The 22,002-nt window shown below is 44.6% G+C and overlaps 1 protein-coding gene across 2 annotated transcripts in view; it reads left to right on the forward strand.

The window, feature by feature from the left end:
- Positions 1-22,002, forward strand: part of GLI2 (GLI family zinc finger 2) — a 384,400-nt gene that overhangs the window by 176,464 nt on the left and 185,934 nt on the right. For both annotated transcript variants that reach the window (XM_038746220.1, XM_038746211.1), the window contains exon 2: positions 586-603. In XM_038746220.1, coding sequence (XP_038602148.1) covers positions 586-603 — 18 coding nt within the window. The remainder of the gene's footprint in view (positions 1-585; positions 604-22,002) is intronic.

Consider the following 22,002-nt stretch of genomic DNA (forward strand, 5'->3'; position numbering starts at 1 on the left):
GTGATGAGGCCAGCATAGAATAGGCTGGACAGCACTGGATTCACCAAACAGATCTCTTTAAAATTTCCAATGGTGATGGGGAAAGGTAGGTCGGCCCGGGATATAGTGGCTGACTGTAAGCTTCCTCTAGACTTTAAGCTTGTTATGGGCAATGAACATGTCTACCAACACTTAATTTGTACTCTCCCTAGTGCTTAGTACAGTGCTTTGCACAGATTAAGCACTTAATAAATATGATTAAACGAATGAAAGAACCTTCACCTTTGTCTTGACTGACCGCACTGTCATGGAGTTCACTGTGGGCAGGGAGTGCATCCAGTAAGTTCTCAGCAAGTAGTACAATTGATTGATTGATTGATTGATCGATCAGAGTAGGCTTAGCATCTTCTAGTCCTAAGGGAGGTGGACCAAATGAATTGACAGAGGGTTTGGTCTCCTTCAGCAGAGGTGTAGTAACAGTAGCCATTGTGGGCGGGGACTGTCACTGTTTATTGTTGTCTTGTACTTTCCCAAGTGCCCACTACAGTGTACACAGTAAGCACTTAATAAATATGATTGAATGAACAAATGAATGAATGGTAGTAGCAGTTGCAGCAGCACCTGGTGTGTGCAGAAACCTGGGCTAAGCAATGGGGAAAAACTATAGACTCCTTAAACCAAAATCTTGCACTTACACTTTCTTCCCAGGTTTGTGAACATGGCATAAATATTAATAAGATCCTGCAAAACTTCTGTTTAGGTGTTGAAGTCAGATCCAAGCCGAGATTGACTCTTCCTGCTTTCAGGGAGGTGTACTGAGACTCAGAAGTTAAGGGATCTTATTCCTTGAAATTGGGGTTAGGGATCTTATGGGAAAAGTGGACTCCAACTGAACTTCCAAAGTGATAAAATAAAATCAAGTCATCCTAATGAGACGTATTGTCTGTGTTTTCTGACTTATGAAGTTCAGGTTTGGTTTTGTGTTTTAACTGGAAAGTCAGTAACTTGGTGATCTGAAGCTCTAGGGCTGCCTGGACTGAGGATGAGGTAAATGCCCTAGTAAAATGATGAGGTTGTCCTCACAGCCAAAGGCAAGATGTCTTGAGGAATATCATTGTGTGGCAGACTATTTTCGTTTTTGTTTTTTCTCTGAGGATATTAAATCCCACACCAATGAAATGTGCAACAATGACAATAATAATAATTGTAATGGTAATATTTGGTAAATTTGGTACTATAGGCCAAGCACTGTTTTAAGCACTGAGGTCGATAAAACACCTAAGATAGGACACAACCCCTGTCCCACATGTGGCTCACTATCTAAGTAGGAGAGAGAAGAGGTATTGCATCTCCATTTTACAAGTGAGGAAACTGAGGCATAGAGAAGTTGTGACTTGTTTAGCTGTAACGACTCCCAGGTCTGGGAGTCAGAGGTCCGGGGTTCTAATCCCAGCACCGCTACTTGCCTGCTGTGTGACTTTGGGCAAGTCAGTTAATTTTTCTGTGCTTCAATTACCTCATCTATAAAATTGAGAAAAAATATCTGTTCTCCCTCCCTCTTAGGCTGTAATCCCTATATGGGACAGGGACTATGTCCAACTTGATTATCTTGTATCTACCTCTGTACCTAGTGCAATGTTTTGCACATAGTAAGTACTAAATAAATGTCATAATAATGATAATAATAATTGTTCTTCTTCTTCTTATTATTTTTATTATTGTCATTATTATTAGGTTAGAAAGACAACTCTCCCAAGTGTTTTGGAAATATAAAGCAATATAGTTGGTAGATATGATCCTTGCCAATGGAGAGCTTAAAGTCTAGAAGGGTAATAATAATTATGGTATTTGTTAAATGCTTACTATATGCCGCACTGTACTAAGCACTAGGGTGGATACAAGCAAATGAGGTTGGACACAGTCCCTGTCCCTCAGTGGGCTCACAGTCTCAATCCCCATTTTACAGATGAGGTAACAGAGAAGTAAAGTGATTTGTCCAAGGTCGCACAGCAGACAAGTGGTGGAGCTGGGATTAGAACCCTCTCATTCATTCATTCATTCAATCGTATTTATTGAGCACTTACTGTGTGCAGAGCACTGTACTAAGCACTTGGAAAGTACAATTCAGCAACAGATAGAGACAATCCCTACCCAACAACGGGCTCACAGTCTAGAAGGGGGAGACAGACAACAAAACTAAACAAGTAGACAGGCGTCAATAGCATCAAAATAGATAAATAGAATTATAGATATATATACACATAATAATAATAATTATAATATTTATTAAGTGCTTACTATGTGCCAGGCACTGCTCTAAGCACTGGGGTAAATACAAGGTAATTAGGTTGTACCACGTGGGGGCTCACATTCTCAATCCCCTTTACAGATGAGGTAACTGAGGCCCAGAGAAGTTAAGTGATTTGCCCAAGGTCACACAGCAGACAAGTGGTGGAGCCGGGATTAGAACCCATGACCTCTGATTCCCAAGCCTGGGCTCTTGCCACTAAGCCATGCTGCTCCTCCTCTGCTCCTCATCATTAATAAAATAAATAGAATAATAAATATGTACAAATATGCACAAGTGCTGTGGGGTGGGGAAGGGGGTAGAGCCAAGGGAGGGAGCAGGAGTGATGGGGAGGGGAGGAGGAGCAGAGGAAAAAGACAGCTCAGCCTGGGAAGGCCTCCTGGAGGAGGTGAGCTCTCAGTAGGGCTTTGAAGGGGGGAAGAAAGCTAATTTGGTGGATGGGAGGAGGGAGGGCATTCCAGACCAGAGGTAGGATGTGGGCCAGGGGTCCACGGCGGGACAGGTGAGAATGAGGCCCAGTGAGGAGGTTAGTGGCAGAGGAGCGGAGGGTGCAGGCTGGGCTGCAGAAGGAGAGAAGGGAGGTGAGGTAGATGGGGGCGAGGTGATCGAGACCTTTGAAGCCAATAGTGAGGAGTTTTTGCTTCATGCAAAAGTTGACAGGCAACCACTGGAGATTTTTGAGGAGGGGGGGTGACATGCCCAGAATGTTTCTGTAAAATAACAATAATGATGGAATTTGTTCAGTGCTTACTATGTACAAAGCACTGTACTAAGCTCCAGGGAGGATATAAGGTGATCAGGTTGTCCCACGTGGGGCTCACAGTCTTAATCTCCATTTTCCAGATGAGGTAACTGAGGCCCAGAGAAGAAAAGTGACTTGCCCAAAGTCACACAGCTGACAATTGGCAGAGATGGGATTTGAATCCATGACCTCTGACTCCCAAGCCCATGTGAAAGAGACATTAAGCCATGCTACTTCCCTGTAGAAAGATAATCCAGACAGCAGAGTGAAGAACAGACTGAAGTGGGGAGAGACAGGTAGATGGGAGATCAGAAAGAAAACCGATGCAGTAATCCAGTTGGGATATGATGAGAGATTGTACCAAGGTAGCAGTTTGGATGGAGAGGAAAGGACGAATCTTGGAGATGTTGTGGAGGTGAGACTGGAAGATTTTGGTGATGTATTGTATATGTGGGGTGAACGAGAAAGCGGAGTCGAGGATGACACCAAGGTTGCGGGCTTGTGAGACGGGAAGGATGGTAGTGCCGCTCACAGTGACGGGAACGTCAGGGAGAGGACAGGGTTTGGGAGGGAACATAAGGAGCTCAGCCTTGGCCACGTTGAGTTTTAGATGGCAGGTGAACATCCAGTGGAGATGTCCTGAAGGCAGGAGGAGATACAAGCCTAGAGGGAAGGAGAGAGAACAAGGGAGGAGATATAGATTTGGTGTCATCAGTGTAGAGATGATAGTTGAGGCCGTGGGAGTGAATGAGTTCACCAAGGGAGTAAGTATAGATGGTGAACAGCAGGGGACCAAGAACTGACCTTCGAGGAGCCCCTACAGTTAGGGGATGGGAGGAGGAGGGGAGGGGTAACACATGTCCTTCTGTCTCCTCGGAAATGGCAGAGTGTAAAGGTGCTTTCATAAGTACTGTGGGGTTAAAACTAGGGTGAAGATCAAAGTGCTAAAGGGGTACAGAGTGCATAGGTGACACAGAGGGGAGAGCAGATCAGCGAAATAAAGCTTTGTCTGCTATCGATCAGGTATTGACACCTCATTTTATAGAGAAGGCAGAGAGAAGTTACGTGACTTGATGATGATGGTATTTGTTAAGTGCTTGCTATGTGCCAACCACTGTTCTAGGCACTGAGGTAGATACAATGTAATCAGGTTGTCGCACAAGGGGCTCATAATCTTAATCCCTATTTTACAGATGAGGTAACTGAGGTACAGAGACTAAGAGGTTAAGTGACTTGCCCAAAGTCACACAGCTGACAACTGGTAGAGCCAGAATTAGACCCAAAGCCTGTGTTCTTTCCACTAAGCCATGCTGCTTCTCCCTTGCCCAAAGTCACACCGCAGACAAGCTTGAAGGGTCTCGAAAGGTCACCTCATCTGATCCCTTTCCTCCAGATAGGGCCAGCCCCCACCAAAGAGATGGATTCCCATCCTGTTCCCAGAGGTGGGAACAGTTGGAGTAGGGAGAGGGACATCCCAGCCTCTTGGGCTGGATGTGGCATGAAATCTGCTCCCTCAGTATCAGGGGTCATAGGGGAGCTGAGGGAGGGACCTGGTCCTGTGGAGCACTCCTTGTTAAGCCGCCCTTGTCGCTGTTGTTTCAAACCAGTATCATCTCATGGAAGGAGTCGTGTCCTTGCATCCCAAATAGCTTCCACCCAGGCGCTTCCACATTCCCTTCAACCCTTCCTAGACTCCAGGAATTCTCCAAACCAGTTGGAGTTTTTTTTTTCCTAACCTCATCCCAGCTGCTGTTGAAAGACAACATCTAAAAACTGTCTGCCGCTTAGAAGCCTCAGCCTGAGGGTGGTGTTTGCTGGGTAAAGCCCCAGCGGTCTTTTTTTATACAATAGCTACGTCCTCTAACAACACCTTATTAAAAAAGCAAACTGCCTTCTAATTTGTTTGCGACTCCCTTCTCCCTGAAGGATGGCCATAGCCTTCAAGTCCACACTGTTCTCTCGGAGCCCTGAGCTGAGCGGGAGGAGCAAAGGAGTGTGGGTGTGTTTTGTTACTCCGTTTTCTGGAAGAGTTGGCACAGGACTGTGTTATTAGGACATAAGCCAGCTTGTTGTTGTGGAATTTCCTGTCTGATTTTAATTTCCCCCTCTTTTTTTTTTTCAAAGTGAGACAGAAAAGCTTTTTAATTACACTGCCGTGGGTTAGCCTTTCAGGATATTATTATTCTTATTAAGTACTTCCTGTTAAGTTGAAGCACATGAGCAGAAAGAAGGTAGCCTGCCTTTCATAGCAGTCAGGGCTTGCGGCCTTATTGTTCCTTAAGAATGGTAGCATTTCCAAGCTCTTAAAATATGATTTTTGTCCTGACAAGCAGGTGGTGAAATGAGTTTCCAAGTCTTCTGACTCCTCAGAGATAGAGGTCTGGGGAATTTATCAGTCAGAGAGACCTGTTAGGGCCACGGGGATGAGATAGTTTAAGGAGGAGATCAACTAAGCTCCTCTGTGAGAGAGTCTTGGCTCAGCAAGGATGAAAAGGAGAGATGTGAATCAGAGAAGTTAGTGAACAGAGAGGGATGGCAGAGAGAATCAGATTCAGAAGTCCAAGGGAGGGCAAATAGGAGAAATGAGGGTTTAGTTAGGAAAGGTCTCTCGGAGGGGGTGTGATTTTAATAAACTTTTCTATGTGGGGAAAGAGGGGCTCTTTAGGATATTGAGAGTAACAATTTCCTCTTCCTTAGTATATGTAGGGCACCATAGTCAGTGTCAGAACTGGATCTCTGGTCTCTTGATTTCCAGGCCAGTGCTGTTTCCACTCTCCACTCCAGGCCCACACTTATAATAATAATAATAATTATGGTACTTGTTAAGCACTTACTATGTGCCATGCACTGTTCTAAGCAGTGGGTACATACAAGACAGTCAGGTTGGACATAGTCCCTGTCCCACACAGGGCTCACACCCTTAATCCCCATTTTACAGATGAGGTAACTGAGGCACAGAGAAGTAAACTGACTTGCCCAAGGTCACACAAGAGACATATGGGAGAGCCAGGATTAGAACCCATGACTTTCTGACTCTTAGGCCTGAGCTTTATCCACTAAACCATGCCCCAATCACCGAGGTTCTCCGAGAAGCAATCAATCAGTCAATCAATGGCATTTATTGGGGATTTACTACATATGGATCACTGTACCAAGCACTTGGGAGAGTACGATACAATAGACTTGGGAGAAATGATTCCTTCTCCCAAGGAGCTTACAGTCTTTTAGGAGAGACAGATAGTAAACAAGAGTAAGAGATGTTGCTACAAATGCCGGGGAATAAATGAGGACTAAGTCATGGGAATGGTCTTCTAGGCTGAGTGGCTACATATTCCCCCGATAGTCAAAGTCCAAAATCATCACTGGGTCTCAATTCCTTTCCAGGCTATGCCAATTAATCCCCTCTGGGCTACAGAAGTCATTTGACTGGCCGTTTTGAGTACCTATACCTCCAGAGTGGGTTTTCATTCTCCGTTGTTTAAAATCTTACAGCTTTGGAATAGGGCAGGAAGACAGCTTCAATCCTCTTTTCTGGGAGCTAACAGGATCCTTCCCAGTGGCTCCTGCAGAGGTATACGGAGGTAACACCACTTGATCATGGATCCAGCAGCCAGGCCTTTAGGGAAGGTAGAAGGCTCATCACAGGCATTTCATCATCAACTCCCGTTGCTTCATCTGCAGCAAAGTTTGTATGTACTAGCCTGCCCCCAGTGCATTTGACCTGATTCCACCTCATCTGGGGAAACACCAGGGTTATTCCTTTTCCATTGTTCACCCATCCCCAGCTGGGTTGCAGAAAAAGCTTGTTGGCTCCTCCTCCTCTGGAAAAGAAAGAGGCTTCCAACTAGAACACGAATGACTACTATGTTCAGACTGAAAAATAGGGCCAACAGGGTTGTTGCCATTCCGGCCCTGTTGGCCTTGGGGGAATAGTCTGAGTGAATCGGCTAAACAAAGGCCTCAGACTCTCCACAGCTCTTCTGTTATCCTCCTAACTGACAGAAAACAATAGGGCTCCCTCAAGATGTGGAGGGGAAAGGGCATCCATCCATACCCCACCCCACCTCTCCATGGGTCAGCTTCCCAATGGACAATGAACTAGGGATGGAGTCAAAGAGGCCAGAATCCCCATACCCAATTTTACCTGTGGGCTACTGTGTGACCTCAGAGAGAGATTGACTCAGTCTTCTGTAGATTAGAAGCCCTTTGTGGGCAGGGAATGTGTCTATCAACTCTGTTACATTGTACTCACCCAAGTGCTTAGTACAGTATTCGACACACAGTAAGCACTCAATAAATAGAATTGACTGACTCTACAAAGATTCACCTATATGTTAGGTTTACTGCTGCCATCTTGTTGGTCTTTGTGCCAGGAACTCTAGGTCCTGGAATTAACCTAGCCTGCTATAAGCCAGAAGAGGCATCCTTATTCCTGGGCCCTGATTTAGGCTTGATTTAGCCCTCTGGCCAACGGAAATCCCTTTTCAAACCATCACCCCAATTTGACATCAAGTGATGGTATTCGGGATTCCACATGGCTTTAGTGGAAAGAGCACAAAATCACATTAAGATCTTATTAAAATCTCCTCCAAGAGAGCTTCCCTGTTAAGCCCTCTTTTCCCCTACCCCCTCTATGCTCTGGGCCCTTTAAGGGCATGATATTCACCCCACCCTCAGCCTCACAGCACTTATGTATAGAGCCACTGATTGATTGAGAAATGTGAGACTGCAGAGAAGGACAGAAATCAGGAATGGGTAAGTAAACTTGAGAACCATCTGTATAGAGATGATAGTTGAAGTTGTGGGAGTGAATGAGTTTTCCAAGGGAGTGGCCATAGAGGGAGAATTAGAAGAGAACCCAGGACTGAGCCTTGAGGTTCCCCCACAGTTAGGAGATGGGAGGCAGAGGAAGAGCCAGAGAACAAAACTGAGAAAGACAAGCCAGAGAGATAGGAGAAGAACCAGGAGAGGACAGTGACAGTGAAGTCAAGATGTGCTAATGTTTCCAGAAGTAAGGGGCGGTCTCCTATGTAAAAGATAGATGAGAGGTTGAGGGGGATTAGGATGCGGTGATAACTGGATGGTGCCATGGGGTCAGAGGCTGGAATTTTTAAGATAGGGAATACATAGGCATGTTTGAAACCTGTGGGGAGGAAGCCATTGGAAAGTCAGTAGTTGAAGATGACCGCCAGGCTGGGAAGATGGAGAGGGGAGTGAGGGGACGAATTACGAATCTCCAGTGGCTACCAATCAATCTGCGTATCAGGCAGAAACTCCTCAACCTCGGCTTCAAGGCTGTCCATCACCTCACCCCCTCCTACCTCACCTCCCTTCTCTCCTTCTACAGCCCACCCCACACCCTCCACTCCTCTGCCGCTAATCTCCTCACCGTGCCTCGTTCTCGCCTGTCCTGCTATCGACCCCTGGCCCACGTCATCCCCCAAGCCTGGAATGCCCTCCCTCTGCCCATCCGCCAAACTAGCTCTCTTCCTCCCTTCAAGGCCCTACTGAGAGCTCACCTCCTCCAGGAGGCCTTCCCAAACTGAGCCCCTTCCTTCCTCTCCCCTTCGTCCTCCTCTCCATTCCCCTCATCTTACCTCCTTCCCTTCCCCACAGCACCTGTATATATGTATATATGTTTGTACATATTTATTACTCTATTTATTTATTTTACTTGTACATATCTATTCTATTTATTTTATTTTGTTAGTATGTTTGGTTTTGTTCTCTGTCTCCCCCTTTTAGACTGTGAGCCCACTGTTGGGTAGGGACTGTCTCTATATGTTGCCAACTTGTACTTCCCAAGCACTTAGTACAGTGTTCTGCACACAGTAAGCGCTCAATAAATATGATTGATTGATTGATTGATTGATTTGATGAGTTGAGAAGGGATGGGGTCAGAATGCAGGTGGAGTGGTTAGATTTTGAGAAGCGATGGGAGAGCTGCTCTTGAGATATTGTTGAGAAGGATGAAAGACTCAAAGAGGAGACTGGAGGAAGAAGAAACTGGAGAGGAGGAAGGGAGCTTTTAAGGGTCTCATGCTTAATGATTTCAGTATCTCCCTATCACCTCTCTGAGGTGTGTTGGGGACAACTATTATCATTTCCTTTACATAAATGAAGAAATTGAGGCTGCAATTAATGATTCTTCTTTAATAATGTCAGGAATTGGTGTTAGCACTCTGTCTTGAGGTGGTACTATCTCTAATTTTTGTTTTGTATAAAACTCTTAATTACTTCATCAATCCACAAAAAGTGCTTTTGAGTACCTGTGAAGTTCAAAGCACTAAACTAAGCAATTAATCAATCAATTAATCACATTTATTGAGTACTTACTATGTGCAAAGCACTGTACTAAGCACAAGGGAGAGTACTGTATAACAGAGTTGGTAGACACTTACCCTGCCCACGATGACCTTAGAGTCTAGAGAGGGATTCAAACATTAATATGAATAAATGAATTTTGGATATGTACATAAGTGATGTGGGGCTGAGAGAGGGGTGAAAAGAGGGAACAAATCCAAGTGCAAGGGCGACCAGAAGCGAATGGGAAAAGAAAAGAGAATCATTTGGGAGACTACAACATAAGCAAATACCATGTTCCTAGCCTTCAAAGACTTTAAAGTCAAAAGCAGTGGACAGATGGGCAATGATAATTAACTGCAGGAGAAGGACAATGATGCAACAGAGAGTATTGCACCCCTGTCAGGATGAAATATCTAAGTGAATAATTGAGTATATAAGTGAGAATACATATCAATCAATCTTTATTTATTGAGCCCTTCCTAATGAGCACTGTACTAAGCACTTGGGAGAGTACAGTACAACAGAATTAGCAGAGATGTTCCCTGCTCATAACAAGCATATATACATATATATATATATATATATAGAGAGAGAGAGAGAGAGAGAGAGAGAGGATTGGCATAAATCCATAAATGCCGAGGGTGGCTATTGATTTGGGATGCAATATTGGGTGTGAGAAATTAATTGAGAAAGGAGGAAAGGCTCTTTCGTCTTTTTTAAATGGTATTCGTTAAGCATTTACTATGTCCCAGGGACTGTACTAAGCTCTGAGATAGATTATTATTATTTTCAATATTATTATTAATTATTATTCATTATTATTATTATTATTGCTGGATCTGTTAAGCACTTACTATGCAACCAGAACTTTTCTAAGTGCCAGAATAGTCATTCATTCAATCATATTTATTGAGAGCTTACTGTATGCAGAGCACTGTACTAAGCGCTTGGGAAGTACAAGTCGGCAACATATTGAGATGATCACAAGAGGCTCAGAGAGAGCACGGGTCTGGGAGCTAGAAGGACCTGGCTTCTAATCCCGCCTTTGGCACTTATGTTCTATGAGACTTTAGGCAAGTCACTTAAAGTCTTCGTGCCTCAGTTACCTCTTCTGTAAAATGGGGATTGAGACTATGAGCCCTATGTGTGACAGGGACTGTATCCAATCCAATTACCTCCTCTCCAATCCGCCATCCTCCTGTCTCTCCCCACTTCAATCCATACTTCACGCCGCTGCCCAGTTTGTCTTTGTCCAGAAACGCTCTGGGCATGTTACTCCCCTCCTCAAAAATCTCCAGTGGCTACCAATCAACCTGCACATCAGGCAGAAACTCCTCACCCTAGGCTTCAAGGCTGTCCATCACCTTGCCCCCTCCTACCTCAACTCCCTTCTCTCTTTCTAAAGCCCAGCCCACACCCTCTGCTCCTCTGCCACTAATCTCCTCACCGTGCCTCATTCTCACCTGTCCCACCATAGACCCCTGGCCCACGTCATCGCCCTGGCCTGGAATGTTCTACCCCAGCACTTAGAACAGGGCCTAGCACTTAGTGAGTGCCTAACAAATACCACAGATTATTATTATTATTATTATTTTTAACATGAGTTGAATCCCCATTTTACAGATGAGGAAACAGGTCCATAGAAGTTAAGTTACAGGCCCATGGTTACACAGCAGGCAAATAGGGGTTCCACGATTAGAACTCAGGGCCCAAGATCTTTCCACTAGCCCACATTGCTTCTTGTGCCCCAGTTTTTGAATGATGTTCTAGATGGGCTAGAAGGAGACCTTCCCAAAGAGATAGAAATGGAGCCTTAAATTATCTTCAATCTCTAGGTCCTGTTGATTCCACGGAAGCTTATGGAAAATCATGGAAAAAAAAGCACTATCCTGGGAGCCAGAAGAACCTGGGTTTTAGTCTCAGCTCTGCCACTTGTCTGCTCTTTTTGACCTTGGACAAGTCACTTCATTTCTCTGGGTCTCAGTTTCCTCATCTGTAAAATGAGGATTAAGACCATGAGCCCCATGTGGGAATGGACTGTATCCAGCCTGATTAGCTTGTATCTACTCCAGTGCTTAGCGTGGTGTCTGGAACATAGTAAGCACTTAAATACAATAATAATAATAATAAAGACTGTATGGTCAAGACCTCAGCATATTTCCATTATCAGAAATTGTGAGTGGAGCACAAAATCATTTGAAATATGCTGAGATTCATTTAGTTTAGCTGTGTTCGACAGGAAAGAGTAATGAAAAGGCACAAGAGTTTCCACTACAAAGAATGGCAGGAATATTCTTGTGGTTCCCTCATTTTATTATCTGTGATGGAAAAAAATTTAAAAAACAGATCTTCAAAATTTAGTTCAGATCCTAAGGATTTTTCCTGAGTCAGAAGTGTGTTATGGATTGGGTTTCTGCTTTCACCATACCACCTTCCTCCCTCCCCTTTTTGGACACCAACTGAGGTAGTTTTTCTGAGAGGCTCATTGCCTACAGGCTAGTTAATATTCTTTGTAGAAATACATGACTTCATCTAAGGAGAATTCCCCAGGCTGCCGATGTGATCTGCCCTGTCATGTTTCTGTGACCCAATTTCCCCCATTCTTTGTCTGGGACCTTCCCTGACCCCATTCCTGTTATCTTCTCCAATAATTCACCGGGACCATTATTAATGGTGCATTAACTTGGGCTGAGCTTTCAGTAAAGATGTTTTCCTCAGGCTCGTTCATTAGCCTGACTCACTTAAAACAGCGACATCATTATAATGGGATCATCCTAGATACAAAAAGGACTTTCAGGCACCTCCCTGCCTAGAGAGCATTGCAGTAGATGGTGTTTCAACTACAGCTCTGAGCAATCCAAAAATCAGCACGAAAAAGTCAAGCAGCCACACATGGCTCCTCTCTCCATCCTCCTCACACACATGCTCAGGATCACAAACACACACACACACACACACACTTGCTCAAACACAACAAACATTTTCTATGTAAGATCAAAAACTAAGTGCACATTTTTTGGATCTCTTCCTCTCCCCCGCCCCCCCCACTAAAATTTCCCAACTTATATTTTCTGCCTCAGAGACTTAAAAAGAGAACTATGTCTTTGAAATGGCATATGTTGCCTTTCTCTCCCGGAAGGGCATGATTTAGATGGGATTAAAAAGAAAAAAAAATAACAATGAAAACAATGTGTGAATGGATCTCCTTAATTCTCATTTAATATGGCATGTTGCGTTGTCTTTTTACTTCATGGTTCCTTCCCTCCCTCTGCAGTGTGCTCTGGCTGAATGATTTTATTCCAGAAGGAATGGAACATGTATTTATTCATTATTTATTATTTATTTATTTATACATATTTATTCTATTTATTTTATTTTGTTAATATGTTTTGTTTTGTTCTCTGTCTCCCCCTTCTAGACTGTGAGCCCATTGTTGGGTAGGGACCATCTCTATATGTTGCCAACTTGTACTTCCCAAGCACTTAGTACAGTGCTCTGCACACAGTAAGTGCTCAATAAATACAATTGAATGAATGAATGAATGAATGAATGAATGAACATGTAGCTAAGGAGTCCAAAATTATTTTCCTCCTTCTGCCACTGGTTGGCTGTGTGATTTTCCCCGCAAAATAATTTTAATCTTCAGAGATAGCCTTTATTGAGTACCTACTATTTGCAGAACACTTGGGAGAGTACAAAAGAATTGGTAGATATGATCCTACCCTCAAGGAGCTTACAGTCTGGAGGGGAAGATGGACACAACTGAATTATAGTTAGGAAGAAGGTCTAGAGCATATAAAACATATTCAGAATTGTAATGGGGGCTGTTAGGACTTAAATGTAGACAGTAGACTGTCAGGTCCCCTTTCTAGACTGTACGCTAGTTGTGGGCCGGGAACAAGTCTACTAACTCTGTTGTATTCTCCCCAGCATTTAGTACAGTCTCGGTATAGTACTGAACACACAGCAAGTACTCATTGAATACCATTGATTCACTGATTAAGTGCTCAGGAGGCAAGGAGCAGCTGTATGGATTTAAGGTGGGAAGACTAGCAATTAAATAGGAAAGTTTCCTAGGGCAGATGTGATTTTAGAAGGCCTTTAAAGGAGGTGTGAGCTTTGTGCTCTGTCAGATATGATGTTGGAGGGAGTTTCAGGACAGAAGATTGGTAAAAGGAAGAGGTAGGTGGTGGAAGAGGCAAGGGTGAAACACAATGAGTACATTAGCTTGGGAGGAATGAAAAATTTGAGCAGGGGTGTGGTGGGAGAAGGGTGTGGATAAGCAAGAGGGAGAGAGATAGTTGAGTTCATTCATTCAGTGGTATTTATTGAGCGCTTACTGTGTGTAGAGCACTGTACTAAGAGCTTGGAAAGTACAATTCAGCAACAGATAGAGACAATCCCTACCCAACAACAGGCTCACTGTCTAGAAGGGGGAGACAGGCAACAAAACAAAGCAAGTAGACAGGCAACAAAACAAGTAGTCCTTTGAAGCCATTGGTGAAGAATTTCTGCTTCATGAGGAGAGAAAAGGAGCGAGATACATGCCACAGTTGTTACATGTTTTGAGATACTCAGAGAAACAATTACGTATTCACATCATGCTCAGAAAGCAAAATGTAGTCTATTCCATCATACCTGTCTGACATCTCAGTGAGACAGTTGTTGCTCATTTAACAGTATTAAACTCACTTGATGGGTGAAGTGGTTTAGGAACATCATTCTCTGAGCCTGCTTTGCCAATAAGGAAACCAAAAAAAAAGGACACAAAAAATTGTCTGACCACACTTAATACTATCTTAATGATGATCCACATCAATGTAGTTAGCCAAAGTGGTGTGAGAGAGCGTAATCCCCATGAGTTGAATTTCCGATTCGTGTTAAAATTCTTGACCATAGGCAGATTTCCTAAGTGGCACAGGCTGATTTCTATCCAGCTGTGGGCCTGTGAACCCTGGCCTATTTGCATGACTAACTAAGCTCTGGGGGCTCATGGGTCTCGGCCAGATTGTGAACTTTGGCTTCCTTATTGTTATCTTTTCCAAGGCTGTGCATCTGCAGGGTGACAAGGCGTGATAAACTTTAGGCATGCGCTGTCATCCCTGCTGCCAAGCTAGACTAACATCATAAATACAAGGGAGAGAGGGGAGGATGAAGGGCACGGGATATGCTGAGAGCTCAGAGTTAATCAGGAACATGTGTTTTGAGGCTGCTGGGGACGGTGCTGAGGAAGCCGGGGCTGTGTGCAAGTACTCCTATTGTCAGGGAAGGCGGAGACGGCTGAGAATGTGGGGATTCTGACTTGGAAACGATCCTCTCTCCTTTGAATCATTTTCCCCTGGAATAGCCCTCCGGAGAGCCCTTCTTCCCTCCTCCCCTCAATGCAATCCACTATACTGCTGGAAAGAATCCATTATAAAACAGCCTGGGACAGGATTGACATGGCTGGGCCTAATTATGTAAGTGGACCCTTAACAATCCCACTGCTACCCCTCCCTTCCCCAGAGCTCAGGCCAACGCCAAAGAAGAAAAGAGGAAAAAGTATCCCAAGCTATTTCCCTGCCTCTGTGAGCCCCCTAGGGTGAGGTGTGTCATGAAAACCCAGCTCAGATTCTCCCTGGGTGGTCTACCACAGTTGTCTGGAGGGCTAGTGTTAGTTCCCCTGCTGAAGAGAATACTTTCCCCCCTCACTCATCCTGGCGGGATAAAAACATCTTTTGGAGTTGAGCCTTGTGGGATGCCCAAGATGGGTAATTTTCAGGACTAGGTCACTCTGGGAATTTCTTCAACTGAGACATGCCTGTGATGGGAGAGTGGCATCTCAGAGGGTAATAATAATAGTAATGATGGTATTTGTTAAGCGATTACAATGTGCCAGGCACCGTACCAAGCACTGGGGTAAATGCAAGATAATCAGGTTGGACACAGTCCCTGTCCACCGTAAGGCTCACAGTCTTAACAGCGTGGCTCAGTGGAAAGAGCACGGGCTTTGGAGTCAGAGGTCATAGGTTCAAATCCCAGCTCCTCCAGTTGCCAGCTGTGTGACTTTGGGAAAGTCACTTAACTTCTCTGGGCCTCAGTTACCTCATCTGTAAAATGGGGATTAAGACTGTGAGCCCCTCGTGGGACAACCTGATCACCTTGTAACCTCCCCAGCGCTTAGAACAGTGCATTGCACATAGCGCTTAATAAATGCTATCATCATCCTTATTATTATTATTAATCCCCATTTTGCAGATGATGGAACTGAGGCCCAGAGAAGTGAAGTGACTTGCCCATGGTCACACAGCAGACAAGTGGCAGAGTCGGGATTAGAACCCAGGTCTTTCTGACTCTCAGGTCTGTGCTCTTTCCACTGGGCCACACTGCTTCTCTGGGTCGGAACCCATTAAAGCGTAGACTTCTTGCAAGCAGGAAAGGTGACTCAGGCTTCTGTTGTATTTGTCTCTGACCTCGGTCCAGTGTGTCAACGCTTAGTACAGTGCCTGGCACATAGTTAAGCGTTTAACAAATGCTATTATTATTATTATTATTATTATTATTATTATTATTCCTGGTGGATGCTCAATAATATTACTCACCCCACTGTTTCCTAACTGTCATCAATCAATCAGTTATGATTACTGAGAACTTACCGTGCACAGAGCACGGTACTAAGCTCTCAGGCGAGTTCATTGTAACAGAGATAGTAGACATGTGAAGGACCCTATTGAGAGCTCACCTCCTCCAAGAGGCCTTCCCAGACCAATCCCCCTTTCTTCCTCTCCTCCTCCCCATCCCCCCCAGCCCTACCTCCTTCCCCTCCCCACAGCACCTGTATATATGTTTGTACAGACTTATTACTCTATTTTACTTGTACATATTTACTATTCTATTTATTTTGTTAATGACGTGCATTTAGCTTTAATTCTTTTTATTCTGACGACTTGACACCTGTCCACATGTTTTGTTTTGTTGTCTGTCTCCCCCTTCTAGACTGTGAGTCCGTTGTTGGGTAGGGACCGTCTCTATATGTCGCCAACTTGTACTTCCCAAGCGCTTAGTACAGTGCTGTGCACACAGTAAGTGCTCAATAAATACAACTGAATGAATGAATGAATGCACTCTCCTTGAGAACCCAATATCCCTCCGTCCCCTTGGCGATGGTCACATGCTTCCAGAAGATTGGAGGCTTGGAGCTTCTGACGCTGGTGTTCCTTATGCTGATCCAGACTTCATTCAATCGTATTTATTGAGCGCTTACTGTGTGCAGAGCACTGTACTAAGCGCTTGGGAAGTACAAGTTGGCAACATATAGAGACGGTCCCTACCCAACAGCGGTCTCACAGTCTAGAAGACTTCTCTCTATCTCCTATTTCCTAGCTTCTGTCACCTCACCCTGAGCCTTAAAACACTGCATGGTAATGGTTTTTATTCTCACACCAACCCCTGGGAAACTGAACCCCAGGGTGGTTGTGACTTACTCAAAGTCACCTACTGGACCAACAGAACGTGGATCTAACTCTCATTTCCTGTTGTTCCCCAATCCAGGAACCCCCCAAGCAACCTACCCATTGGCTAGTGGCTCTACAGCTCCTGGGAGGGAACAGTGGTTCTTCCTCTTTCCCTGAAGAGCGCTTGCTCCCCCATGCCCCCCCCCCACATCCCCCAAGACTGCAAGCTCATTGTGGACAGGGAAAGTCACTGTTTATTGTCGTACCAAGCACTTAGTGCAGTGCTCTGCACACAGCAAGTGCTCAGCTATAGCGATTGAATGAATGAACATGTTCCCTATCCACAGTGACTGTGAACCCCATGTGGGACAGGGGCTGTGTCCAACCTGATTAGCTTGTATCTACCCCAGTGCTTAGAACAGTGCCTGGCATAGAGGAAGTGCTTAACAAATACCATTTAAGAAAAACAAAAAACAAAAAAAACACAAGCCTTACAGTCTAGAAGGGTATTTTTACCTTGACAAGTCTTTACCTCTTGACTTAATTTGTCCACTTTATGCCCATAGGGAAGCAGCATGGTTTAGTGGATAGAGCATGGGCCCGAGAGTCAGAAGGACCTGGGTTCTAATCCTGACCCTGCCACACGTCTGCCTTGTGAGCTTGAGCAAGTCACTTCACTTCTCTGGACCTCAGTAACCTCATCTGTAAAATGGACTTTGAGAGTGTGAGCCCCATGTGTGATTGGGACCGTGTCCAAACTGATTAACTTGTATCTACCCCAGCACTTACAGCAGCGCTTGGCATATAGTAAGCATTTAATAAGTGATATTATTATTATTCATAAACCTTTGTGAGGGCTCAGTCCTTATGTCCCATGAAGGACTGAGAGGTTGCACGTCCCCCAGCAGGACAGTGATAAATATTTGATTGTGACCCTACCTTGAGCCACCCTACTTGGGAGGAGAATTCCAATGGGCAGAGGCTGGGGAACCATTTCCAAGGTGATGTCACCATCCCCGCCCCCCTAAACTAGAGCTGCCTCCGGCATTCTTGAGCTTGCTGGGTCTTGCTTTCAGAGTGGGCTATCTGTGGAAACTCGAATTTGCCTCTTACTTGGAATGTAACAGAACCGCCCTCCCTCTTAATTAAGTGCTTAGTACAGTGCTTAGTACATAGTAAGTGCCCAATAAATTCCATTGATCGATTGATTGTATGATGGACAATTACTTCCTCCACTTTCAAAGCCTTATTGAAGGCACATTTCCCCCAGGAGGCCTTCCCTGACTAAGCCCTCATTTCCTCTTTTCCCACTCCCTTCTGTGTCACCCTTGCACTTGGATTTGCTCCCTTTATTCACTTCTCCCTCAGCCCCACAGCACTTAGGTACAGATCCATAATTTACTTAATTATATAAATGTCAGTCTCCTCCTCTATACTGTAACCTTGCTTTGAGCAGGGTGCGTGTCTACCAACTCTCTTTTATTGCACTCTCCCAAGTGCTTAGTGCCATGCTAGACACACACTAAATGCTCGATAAAACTGATTGATGGATTAATTGAAATGGCTCTTCTCAGGGTATTTGGATGGTTCTGTGCTTCATCAGTCTGTCCCTCTAGACTCCTCACTCCTCAAAAACTTTTAGTGGATGTCTATCCACCTCCACATCAAACAGAAATTCCTTACCCTCGGCTTTACAACATTATCAGCTCTCTCCCTCCTACATTAATCCCCTGATCTCCTACTAAAATCTAACCCACACACTTTGCTCTTCTAGTGCCAAGCTTCTCTCTGCACCTCGATCTCATCCATCCTGACACTGACCCACACATTCTCTCTGGCCTGGAGCTCCGTCCCCTTCATATTCAGCAGTTTACCTTCAAAACCCTCCTAAAATCACATCTCCTCTGAGAAGTCTTTCCTCACTAAGCTCTAATTTCTCCTACCTGCCCTCCCCTCTAGTCAACTTTGCACTTAGCTAGGCACCCCTTTAGCCCTCTGATGCTCACCCCAGCCCCATAGCACTTAAATACATATACTTATACTCTACTATTCCTCCTAAACCTAATCTCATTAATGTCAGTCTTCCCCTGTATACTGCAAGCTCCTTGTGGGCAGGGATTTGGTTACCGACTGTTTTGTAGTGTATTTTCCCAAACACTTAGTACAGTGCTCTCACGGCTTATATAGTGCTCTCACACAGCACGTACTCAGTGACTCATTGATGGAAAGATCCTCATGGTCAGGGATCCTGTCCACTAACTCTACTAGATTGCAATCTTCCAAGCGCTTTGTGTACTGCTCTGCACACAGTAAATGCTCGATAAATACCACTGTCTGATGGATTGGGTTGGAGTCAGAGAGTACAGAGAATCCTAGGTCCAAGAATGGAGGCGAGGAGGCTCTGAGCAGGATAATAGTGGACAGAAAGGTTGTTCTCCAATGAAATTGTCGAGGACACAACACTGGTTTCAGGCTGGGTTTCATTAAGAGCAATGGAGTGAGCATTCTTCCAAGGAGCTCTTCTTGCAGCTGTCTGATTGAGAATCAGCACTTGTGCTGGATACGTGCACTTCCCCTGTCACCTCCAGGAGACTCCAACACAACACACACACAACACACACAACACTCCAACGCACACATCCACGCTGAGAAGCAGCGTGGCTCAGTGGAGTCAGGGCTTTGGAGTCAGAGGTCATGGGTTCCAATCTCAGCTCTGCCAATTGTCAGCTGTGTGACTTTGGACAAGTCACTTCACTTCTCTGTGCCTCAGTTACCTCATCTGTAAAATGGGGATTAAGACTGTGAGCCCCCCGTGGGACAACCTGATCACCTTGTATCCTCCCCAGTGCTTAGAACAGTGCTTTGCACATAGTAAGCACTTAGTAAATGCCTTCATTATTATTATTATCCTGCATTAGACAGTCAATCTTATATATTGCATGTTTACTGTGTGCAGAGCACTATACTAAGTGTTGGCTAGTGTCCAACAGATACATTCCCTGCCCACAATGAGCTTACAGTCTAGAGGGGCTTAGAATTTGCAATTCCATCTTTTTGGTTCTCCCTCCCAGGGGCTGGCTAATTCCCCTGCTTGGGAGAATTCAGGATCTCATTCCTCTTTCCCTCTGCCTCTCAGCCAGCCAAGATAACCCATGTCCCAAGATCTGCCACAGCACTTAGAAACATAACCATTATTCTGCCTTGTGTCTTTGGGCAAGTCACTTCACTTCTCCCAACCTCCTGTCTCTCCCCACTTCAGTCTATACTTCACTCTGTTGCCTGGATTAACTTTCTACAGAAACGTTCTGGGCATGTCACCCCCCTCCTCAAAAATCTCCAGTGGTTCTCTACAAACCTCCGTATCAGCAAAAACTTCTCACTATTGGCTTCAAAACTCTCCATCACCTTGCCCCCTCCTACCTCACTTCCCTTCTCTCCTTCTACATCCTAGCCCACACACTCCGCTCCTCTGCTGCTCACCTCCTCACTGTGCCTCATTCTTGCCTGTCCCACCATTGACCCCTGGCCCACGCCCTACCTCTGGCCTGGAATGCCCTCCCTCCTCAAACCCACCAATCAATCACACTTCCCCCCTTCAAAGCTCTACTGAAGGCTCACCTCCTCCAAGAGACCTTCCAGACTAAGCCCCCCCACTTTCTCTCAGCTCCCCCCAATTGCCCTGACTTGCCCCCTTTGCTCTATGCTCCCCTGCCCCACAGCACTTGTGTATATATGTACATATCTATAATTCTACTCATTTATATTAATTCATGTAACTTGTTTCGATGTGCATATATCTAGAATTCTATTTATATTGATGCTACTGATGCCTGTTTACTTGTTCTGATCAATCAATCAATCATATTTATTGAGTGCTTACTGTGCAGAGTACTGTACTAAGTGCTTGGGAAGTACAAGTTGGCAACACATAGAGATGGTCCCTACCCAACAGTGGGCTCACAGTCTAGAAGGGGGAGACAGAGAACAAAACAAAACATATTAACAAAATAAAATAAATAGAATAGATATGTACAAGTAATATAAATAAATAAATAGAGTAATAAATATTTACAAACATATATACATATATACAGGTGCTGTGGGGAAGGGAAGGAGGTAAGGCGGGGGATGGAGGGGGGAGCGGGGGAGAGGAAGGAGGGGGAGGGAAAAGAGGGGGAGAGGTGTCTGATGTCTATTTGTCTAGAAACATGTTGATTATGAAAAACCTCACTGGAATTTTTAGAAGCTGAAGGATGAAAATATAACCTTTTTCTGGAAAAAAAAAGAAGCAGTGTTGCCTATTGGGTAGAGGGTGACTCCACCACTTGTCTGTTTTGTGACTAGGAGTGGTCATTTACCTTCTCTGTGCCTCAGTTACCTCATCTGTAAAATGGGGATTAAGACTGTGAGCCCTCCGTGGGAAGTGGCTTAGTGGAAAATCACATGGGCTTGGGAATCAGAGGTCATGGGTTCTAATCCTGCTCCACCACTTGTCAGCTGTGTGACTTTGGACAAGTCACTTAAGTTCTCTGAGCCTCAGTTACCTCATCTGTAAACTGGTGATTAAGACCCTGATAACCTTGTATCTACCCCAGAGCCTAGGACAGTGCTTGATACATAGTAAGTGCTTAACAAATACCACCATTATTATTATTGTTATTATTATGGACCATGTCCAACATGATTAGCTTGTATTTACTTCATTGCTTACTGCAGTTCCTGGCACCCTAGTAAGCACTTAACAAATACCATAGAAAAAGGAAAACAAAACAATAAAAAGATGTTGTTTTCAAAGATTAGAGGCCACAGCATCTAGAGAAGAGATTAGCTTTAGGTGCTAATTCACCACGTGGCTTTGTTCAAGTCACTTCATGCCTTTGGACTTGTTTCCTCCTCTGTGAAATGGGCAGAATAACACCAGCCTTCTTGCATTCCTACCTGGGATGTGGTAAGGGTTAATGAGATGATGTCTGCAAGGCACTTAGAGCTGCACAGAAAACGGTCCCTGCAAAAGCAAGGTGTTATTACAGTAATTATTATTCATTTTCCACTGTGAGTTCTGTCTTGTGCAAATCAAACGCCAGGGACCAACCTTGACCCCAGAGAAGTACTACTTGTTTCAGGATTTGCTGGCTGCTTGATACTCTGAACTTGTGGATTCATAGGCAAATGAGGGCTGAGCAATTATCTGGAGAATCTGATCAATGCAGGCAGACCAGCTGGAGAATTTAGGC

Source organism: Tachyglossus aculeatus, chromosome 1, assembly GCF_015852505.1.
Source record: "Tachyglossus aculeatus isolate mTacAcu1 chromosome 1, mTacAcu1.pri, whole genome shotgun sequence".
Taxonomy (NCBI): Eukaryota; Metazoa; Chordata; class Mammalia; order Monotremata; family Tachyglossidae; genus Tachyglossus; species Tachyglossus aculeatus.